We start from the raw sequence: 9,879 nt of genomic DNA on the forward strand, positions 1-9,879 counted from the left end.
ATATATGTTTTTTTTCCATTTCAGTTGAATGACATAACAATGAACAAATAAATCAAGCAATTGTAAAAATGCAAACCAATACAAAATGTACTCTCCAGTACTAATTAATACCAGTAAAAATAGCACATTTGGAGATCTACTCATGTTCATTTTTTGGGATCAGGAGGAAAAGTCTCAGAAAGAGATGTTTTTAATTTCCCAGAAACATGACAGCTTTCCTAGTTACATATAGATGGATTTCCTATTTCCAGAGCAGAATGTATAATAATATCAACAAACTGCTCAATCACTTAATCATAATTACACCCTGTAACTCTTTTACTTTTGCTTTTTACTGTTAATAGGATTAGCACGTCCTGGGGAGCAACGTGCTTTTAGAGTTTCACCGATATTATGAAGACTTGCTTGCTGCCAGCTAGAATCCTTACTCCTCGTTAAGACATGCCTTTGCATATTATGATATCGAACACATACCCATAGCACGTGTCTAAACAATGATACATTGGTCAGGTATACTGCCTTCCAACATTTAAAAGCAGTTACAATGTGAAGCCTACAGCACACGTAATAGCATTGACCATCAGCTAACACACTAAGTTCCCTTCAGCTCAAGGTCTTTACCAGAGAGTAGCAGCTCCCGTCCTTTCAAGACACATGGAGGAATGTATAGTTCAAGGCATAGTACAAGGGATTGGGATGATCCTCGGAAGTATTGGCGTGGTTCTAACTGTTGCTGTCTGCGCAATGCCAAGCTGGAAAGTTTCCATCGTGGCAGAAGGCACTGGTTACGGAAACCGCATTGATGGACAGTGGATTAGTCGCTGGGATGGACTATGGGAGACCTGCGTGCGCCAGACCAACTCTCCTATATCCTGCTACAGTAATTCAGAATCTTTGTCGTTGACGCCTGATTTGAAAGCTTCTAGAATTCTGATGTCTCTTGCTGTGCTGATAGTACTGTTTGCGTTCCTCAACTCCCTGATTGGCATTTTCTTCAATAAATGCTGCAGGAAAGACAGGCGGAACCAGAACTGCTTGATGCTGATAGCTGGGATTAGCTATATCCTTGCTGGGATTTTTGTGTTAATACCAGTCACCTGGACAGCAGCTAATATCTTGAGGGATGTTTGCTTTACTACTTGTAAATCTATCCGTCAGCAGGAGATTGGTGAAGCTATTATGCTCGGGTGGCCAACTGTTTTGTTTCTTTTCATAGGTGGATCAATATTATGTTGGTATCACGCCTGTGTTTGTAGAGAGAGGAAGGATACTTACACCTCTCGTTCAACCCGGTCGGAAAATGAACACTGTCCAGAAGAAGATCTGCTGGGAGAAGAGCTCCAGGTGTACAGATATTCCAGAAATTCTAGTACCAGTGAATATAAATAAACTGTTACTATCGCTTATAGATAGCATAGACTACATTCTGTGTGACTGGTGTTAGATAACCTTGATGGCAAATTATCCAGGGATTCCTTAATATAGGATGGAGTTTTGGAGAATTGACTATGGTATCACAAATTTCAAGCCAATGTAGACTTGCAAGAAAAAAAAAATAGATTTTATTTTTTCATTTATTTTTCTGTCCTCGAATCTTCAATTTATATTTCAGTGCTCCGCATGCCCTGTTTTGGTGAATAATCAACCTATAATATATGTAAAACGAGTCATATGTTAAATGTAAATGGTACAGAAGCAAAAAAATAGAAAGTATAGAAAACTGATCTATTTAAGGTCAATATAAATAATAAGTTGTGCCTTACTTTACACATATGAAAAAAAAATGATACCTTCACAGTTATAGTTATTTCTTTTTTTTTCCAGTCATTTTGAAGTTTTATTAAAATCTCCTTTCTTATTTTTAAACTTAAAATTAAAATGGGAGATTTCAATAACAAAATATTTTAGCCAAAACAAAACGGTATAATTAAAGATACATGCGCAATGTTAACAAAAGTTACATTATAAAATACATGTTTTAACTTAAAAGATTATTTTCATCCTATTGCATTTTATGCAACTATTTGTAAATATGACTTAACAATATGTCAATATTTTGAGCATAATGTCAATAAACAGAATTTTCTTTAACTTTGTTATATGTTTACGTGGTGAGAAAAACGCACTGGAGTTTATTAATTAAAAAGTAAACCTCAGTTAGTGTTCTGACTATAGCACAGTTTTCCAAATCAGCCATTTCTGTCTAAATGTTATAATTTGTTTTTCATTTCATTGTGCATTTGTAAGTATTTAAATGTGAATGTGTGTATTTGTGCATGTATCTGTGAGGTTTTTTTTTTTTATGTACCTGTGAGTGTGTGAAGAGGCGTATCTTCCTGGTGTTAAAGTATGGAGTTTGAGCGGGGCCAGTCGTGTGCCATAATTCTATCACGTTTCATGAGGACATTACTGAGCATGTGAGTTTTAAGGTACTACAAAATGGAAATTTCATGTATTTGGCATAGTTACATACTATTTTTTCTGCATCAATTTTTTATATTTTAATTATAGTGTTTATGTGTCATTTAAATTGATCTAAGTGATTAATATGGAATTGTTAGAAGGAGTTGCTCACACAGCATTATGTCACAGGAAATGTTTGTCATCTTTGTTATGCCGAAGGGCAAATACTTTAAAACATTTATTTTGGGACATTGGGTAATGGTTAGAGAAGTGTTCACATTTTTCAAGTCATTTTAGACATTGAAAGGGATACTCCACTGGCCTAATACAAAAAACAAAACAATATTTAGTAGATATATCCAAAATGCATTTAATTAGACATTTTTCATTGAGAGTATTTCTAAAACAGCTAGCAAATCTGCAAATCTCTTGTATGCAGCCTTTGGAAGCCATCCCTTTCTTCCCCAGCCTAGACTTTCTTTGGCTGTCCAACAAGGCTTACACAGCTCAAGGTCTAGAGCCCCCTGGACCACCCTGAGTCCGCTACACAGATGCATACACACACACACACACACAAACACTGACACACAGATACACACATTGATATATATATATATATATATATATGTATATATACACACACCCATACAACAAATGCACACAATGACAAACAGATTCACACACACAGACACACAGATATACACACCTTGACACAGGTACATACACACACACACACACAATCTGACATACACAAACGTGATCATTTTTTTATTTGCAGCCACCCTCCTGCTAGCTTACAGTGTTCAGGATCGTGGCTTGCTTGGGGTCCTGGCCCTGCTGCTGGATGAAGTTAGCATGTCGTCTGCAGCAGCCGTCTCCTCTCTCCAGCGCAGTGCTCTCAGTAAAAAGCCGATCACTTCCTGCCAGGCGGCTTATACTACAGGGGCTAGGTCAGGCTCTTAAAGGGCCAAGGCATCCGACCGGGCCCCTGTTTAGCAATAAAGAAATAATACCCATCAAGTGGCCCTAAGTACATGGGCCACCCAATGGGCCCCCGAGAGGTAATTCCACCACTGAACTGTCCGAGCCCCCCTGGACTGCCAGACCCATGACAACCATCATGATTGTCACCCCCTGATGACGGCCTTGCAGTTCAATCACAGACTTAATGCAGCTCAATAAGAAGTTTTTGCAATGTAGGTGCTCTGGGCAATTTCCTGTCTCTTGAGTTTAGTTCCACTGAGCTAAACAAACAGAAAAGGCAGAATAAATATATTCATACAACTCTGAGCTTTCAAAACAGGTCTATAAGAGCTCAATTTTACTTACTACCACAATCATGACTGGATTATTCACTGAAGTATGAATTTCCCTTTTTTGGGGGGACTAAAATCTGCTAATTCCCCAAATCAAGTTTGTATAGTGATTGAACCCCTACATTTATCTTTAATGTGTACATCTCTTTAAATATTTTAATGCATCATTACCCCAATGTGAACTCAATATATTTAGTAAAACAATTCTAGAAAAATAAATAAATAAGTACAACCCAGCGTGCTCATCTTGTGTAAATGCAATAATCGCACACTGAGTCTGAAACATCTTGTGTCCATGCAGTTATTCCAAATGAAACACAAAAAAGCAGCATATACTCCAGAACTGCATACAAATTCTGTATTTTATTGGTTACAAAAATGAAAACCGTAGAGAAATACAAAGAACAGCTGGGTCTAGCGCTGCAAATTAGGTCACGTGGAGCACTTTTTTTTTTTTGGTTAATTTTTAAAACCAATAAAATAAAGAATTTTTGTGCAGTTCTTTAGTGTATGCATGTTTTTGCATTTCATTTAGAAAACAACGCTTACTTCATTAGACCATTTTATATGTTTCTAATTTAGTAATAACGGAGATTAAATCCGACCGGCCTATTTAATCTCACCCTGTCTATTACGAAGCACACAGGCTTTATTCTAGACTGTGTTTGTTTCGCTCAAGACATCATTGTGTTTATTAGATGATTTATATTGTGGGCACTCCTCGCTGTGATGGCTTCATTGTATGAATTTGGGATTTCTATTTAAAGTATATCTGATTCAAGCTCTGATGGGAGATGATGAAAAATCCATAAGAGGAAAGAGACTCCATTAATCCTTTAGATTCAGTGACATATTGAATGGGTTCATCAATTCTCAACACTCCGGCGTGCCATCTTTGTCTGAGATATTTCAGCTGTAAAGCAAAGTTGGTCAATCTCACAATTAGCGAGCAAAACTGTGGCAAAGTTAAAAAAAAAAAAAAAAAAAAAAAAAAAAAAAACAACCCTCAATGGTTGTAAGCAAGTAGTATCCAATGCCATATATAGCTGCCCTGTTTAATTAATATCCATCAGAGGTCAATTATGTCCACTTCATTATCTATCAAAAGCTCTTGGATAAAGCTATAGCATCCTTACTCATTGCTAGTTATATTCAAATGTTGCTGTCAGTTCATGTTTAATTGTTTTCTGTGAAATTTAATCTTTGTGTTCTGATTGTAGTTTTCCTATGGTCCCTGGTGGTTTCCTTATTAACAGGCCAGTACAAAGGACACTGAAAGCAGGCAAGACAATTCCTCGTACAACTGCGGAAAATGTTTTTTATGGTAAGAAGTAATATTTGTGTTTACTGCTTAGGTAGACTAAGAAAGTAAATTTAACTGATGCTTGTGAAAGAAGGGCTGTACTAGGCATAATACACAAGGCAATAGCCAATATAAATATTATTAGCAATATATACTTTTTTTCTTTTAATAAGAACATATTGGATCATTGATCATTAAGTATATATATATATATATATATATATAGTTTTCCCATTACAGTATAAGAGGAAGTCTCGTTACATGGTAAGTTCTGCTCTTGCATGTGTGTTGAGTGTAACGGTGCTGTCATTGTTTGTTAAACCTGGCACAGACAGAACAGCCTTGATATAAAGCAGTGGCCCTGTGCAATAACACGTACCCAAGGTGAGAAGGAGAACAAGATCCTTTTGTGAGGAAGGATTGCAAATGTATTTATTTATTTATTTATTACTGGTATTTATAAAGCGCCAACAGATTCCGCAGCGCTGTACAGTTAGTGGATAACATACAATATACACAGATAAAGAACCAAGTAGAATTGAAGAGGCTTGTTGTTGCAAAGATGGTGTGGGGATTTGGACTAAGTTTTTTCAAGGAATTCAACATCTTTCCTGACGGCGTCACCTGTATTAGCGTTATGGCCTTGTGAAAATGAGAGTGGGCTGGATGTGCGAAAGCCGGCTGGTATAAAGGCCGAATGAATTGAGGCCCATCAGTATTCCTGGTGTAGCGAGTTTTCACACTTGTAGCAAGCTTTCTTCTGCTGTAACTTTTTGAGACTAGTCCTGTGTTGGAACCGTAAGTTGTGGTTTGGTTCTGAACCCAATGTTAACAACCCATAGTAGGGTGTGTCCAGTGTTTAAATATGCTGGATAACCCCTTCCACAATTCCAGGCCCTGCCTTAACATTATATATATATATATATATATATATATATATATATATATATTATTTCCCAATTTTGCATTTAATTATTCTTTTTTTTACTTTTTTTTTATATATATATTTATTTGTTTATTTCTTTCATTTGGTGTTTTAGCAGAAACAGGAATGCATGAAAGGTGGAATGTGATAGACTTGAGCCTTTTATCAACCAATATTATGTTCTCTCATCCAACCAGTGTATTAGTCTTTGAAATTTACTTCTGACAGCGCCGATCCATCTTCTCCAGAGTAAAATAGTTAAACTCTGCTTTCCACTTGGCAAAATGGAGTATAAAATAATAACGCTGTGATATGTATTTTTCATTTTTTCATTCTGATTTAAAAATGATTATTTGTAGTACCATGACGAATGGAATTCAAAATGGAAAGTGAAGAGTTGATCGATTTCTATATCGATGCTTCAAATATAATGTATGGACATAACATCTGTGTTTTTCCTTTTCTATATCCACACAATTGTATTCCCATCTATTGCTATTAAAGTAAGTGAGTTGTTTTTTAAATTATAATTATTTGTATAAAACTAACAACATTGTTTTAATAAAGATACCTTTTGTTCCATTATTTTTCAGTTTTTAGTGTACTAATCATATAATCATTCAAATTCCATCTATAACCTGCGTTTCACATGAAATATTAGGGATCCCCAATTTATGCATGCTTGGTCGCGGTCTGTGGCTAGATCATTATCAACATGTTAATGGCTGATAATGATCCAATAGTAATGTCAACACAATCAAGTTATACTATTATATAGGACCTCACTCTCACATGGCCGGGAGGGCTCCTGGAGGGCGGACGTGCCGCGGGGGGCTCCCTGGGAGTCCCCCGAACCGCGATCGCCGGCGTGGGACCGCCAGCGACCGGGTAAGTTACTAAAAACCGGAGGGCGTACTATTACGTCCGGCGGCGTTTAGAGCCGCTTTTAAAAGGACGTAATAGTACGCCCTCCGGTCTTAAGGGGTTAATAATTTCATTTTTTTTTTTTTTTAAACCTTATTCCGTTAACAGTATCCAGCTTACAATTGCACATTTTGAGCATGTTTAACTCTAAGGAAACATGACATGTGTGACATGTCATGATTCCCATTGATTCCAGAAGTTTGGTCCTTAAGGGGTTAATGGAACACACACATATCAATGTCCTTTTGGAGTACAACAGGTATATGTAACCAATGATACGCACTGTAATCATCATTATTACTGCCGTCAATAACCTTCAAGCTTTGATGCAGTTGAACATATTGCAATATTTTGTTTGTCGTTAATCTCTGAAATAATCCTAGCATATCGTCTTAAAATTATATGATTAACGACAAAGGGAAAAGTTACGTATGATCTAATCAAGTCAAAATTGGTTTTAAGTTTAGACTTTATTGACGGCAGAAAGTTAGACAGTGAATTTTCTTTTTAGTGATTTTGTTAGCACACAAAACAGGTCATGGTGCTTGGATTAACCCTTAATGATATATGGAATTAAGCACTTAGCTGCAATTCCATTCATCACCACAGTAAGCAGCAAAGGAGCCTGTAATGAGTGGTGTGAGCTGAGATAGCATGTAACTGCTGGACATATTGTTTGCATATGTGGATGGTAGAGAATGAGGAATAAGACTCCCCTACGGTGTAAATGTATCTGCAGTTGTAAATGGCTGTGTGCAGGGAGACCTTGATAAGCCATAACCTATGCAAGCAGCATAATCTGCCACGGTCCTTGCAGTGCTTTTTTATAATGACATTGGTTGTTGACAGAGAGAGAGAGAGAGAATATTAATTAGGATGAAAAGTATTTGCCATTCATTAACACGTATAACAAGAATGCAGACATGTTTGTCTATATCTGCAGAAGAGAATGTAGATTGGAATTCAAGTGCCCGTGAACTCAGAGCAGGTTATACCACTGATGACTAACACTTGGCACTGCTGGTGTTTGTAAACTTCTCTACCCACAATCAGGGTTGATCCAAGGACATTTGGCTACACAGGTGACAATGCATTTTTATGTCTCCCCACCACTAAAAGGCACCTATTTCTCTAAAACTCCCTTTTGAATTCATTATCCCATTCAGCCCCTTTTGAGATTATTATCCCCCTCTTTGGGGGGCTGGAGGGGGGGGGGGGGTTACCCTCTTTAGTGTATTTGATTCTCCTTTTGTTTATCTTTTCCCCTCTTTTGCTAATTTGTGTGCCTTACACACCCTTTTGCATATCTTACTTCCCCCAAGTCCTTTTGCGTGTCTCTTACTTCAACACCGGCCCCTTTGTGTGTCTCTTTCTCTCACCCAGCCCTTTTGTATCTTACTTTTTCAGATCAATTGTGTGTCCCTTTCTCCTCCAGGCCCTTTGTGTGTCCCTTTCTCCTCCAGGCCCTTTGTGTGTCCCTTTCTCCTCCAGGCCCTTTGTGTGTCCCTTTCTCCTCCAGGCCCTTTGTGTGTCCCTTTCTCCTCCAGGCCCTTTGTGTGTCCCTTTCTCCTCCAGGCCCTTTGTGTGTCTCTTTCTCCCCCTAGCCCATTTGTGTGTCCCTTTTTCCCTCAGCTCCTTTGTGTGTCTCTTTCTCTCTCAGCTCCTTTGTGTGTCTCTTTCTCTCTCAGCTCCTTTGTGTGTCTTTCTCCCGCAGCCTCCTTGTGTATCTCCCTTAGCTGTTTGTGTATATCGGTTTACCCTTCAATCCCTTTGCTTGTCTCATTCTTCCCCAGTCATACAGAAATAAATACACAGGCCAAAAGACAATGCATGCACCAAGACACAAACATATAGACACACAATCATGCAAACACACAAAGATAGCTATTCAGGCAAAAATATTATACAGGCATAGAATTCCAGGGACACAGTCTCACAGACACAAAGATATAGAGTGACACAGTCATAAAATCCTGAAGCCCAGCTCCATCACTAAAGTGCCAGCCGCACTGTGAAGTTCACAGGGAGCAGGGATATGATGTGCTTACATCCCTGCTCCCTACACACAGCCTCCAGTATGAACCAGAGTGGGAGGCCGATCTGGAGACAGGTGCGGCAGCTCAGCCAGTGCTCTGGGTCCCCCTCCTGCTGGTCACTCGGACATTGTGCCCACTAGCCGGTGCGCTCTAAGGCGACCGCCTGTGCTGCCTACAAAGTGGAGTGTGCATAGAAATAGTAGTAATACCGGTTTTATTTTATTAAGTACATATTTTTACTCTTCCTAGTTATATATTTTCTTGTGGCTATTTATTATTTTGGAAATTGTAGGGAATTGTCATGGGAATCACACTGTTTTAGGCCAAAATATGTTTCCAGCTCAGTTAATTTATCTTAAAATCTGCCATTTCTGTGACAGTTATTCACATTCCCAACTTGAAACTGTGGACAACTATCTCAGGAATTGCAAATTGTAGGATACAATCTCTAATCTGGAAGTTAGATTTCCTGAATAAACCCATTAATCTTATTGAAAGACATTATGTTATCAAGCCAGTGTTGTTTAACCCCTTAAGACCGCAGGACGTACTATGCCGTCCTTATTTTGGTGGCTCTAAAAGCCGCAGGACGGCATAGTACGTCCTGCGATCTTATGTACTTACCCGGTCGCCGGCGATCCCACGCCGGCGATCGCGGTATGGGGGACTTACCTGGGAGCCCAGGGAGTCCCCCTGCGTCCTCTTCAGCCGCCCAGGGCCATGTGATCGCGAGGTCCTTGCGAGGACCCCGCGATCACATGGACGGCATAGCCGTCCAAGGCATTGCCAGCAGGGGGAGTGCCTGTAATGACAGGTACTCCCCCTGCTGTCTGAAAAAAAAAAAAAAAATGTTAAAACAGTGTAAAAATAAATTATATATACTTAGATCATATATATATTTATTATATATATGATCTAAGTATATATATACACACATATACACACATACACATAAATATGCATACACTGTCT

General features: G+C 38.5%; 1 protein-coding gene across 1 annotated transcript; it reads left to right on the forward strand.

The window, feature by feature from the left end:
* The first annotated feature begins 654 nt into the window (after nucleotides 1–654).
* LOC134614156 (claudin-8-like) lies at nucleotides 655–1,389 on the forward strand. The gene has a single exon (XM_063458062.1). The coding sequence runs from the start codon at nucleotides 655–657 to the stop codon at nucleotides 1,387–1,389; it is 735 nt and encodes a 244-aa protein (XP_063314132.1).
* Nucleotides 1,390–9,879: the final 8,490 nt, after the last annotated feature.

The sequence above is a fragment of the Pelobates fuscus genome, chromosome 1 (genome assembly GCF_036172605.1).
Source record: "Pelobates fuscus isolate aPelFus1 chromosome 1, aPelFus1.pri, whole genome shotgun sequence".
In the NCBI taxonomy this organism is placed as follows: domain Eukaryota; kingdom Metazoa; phylum Chordata; class Amphibia; order Anura; family Pelobatidae; genus Pelobates; species Pelobates fuscus.

Bases quoted from the DNA above. Each gene is read 5' to 3' on its own strand.
- LOC134614156 (XM_063458062.1), top strand. From the start codon at position 655: ATGGAGGAATGTATAGTTCAAGGCATAGTACAAGGGATTGGGATGATC.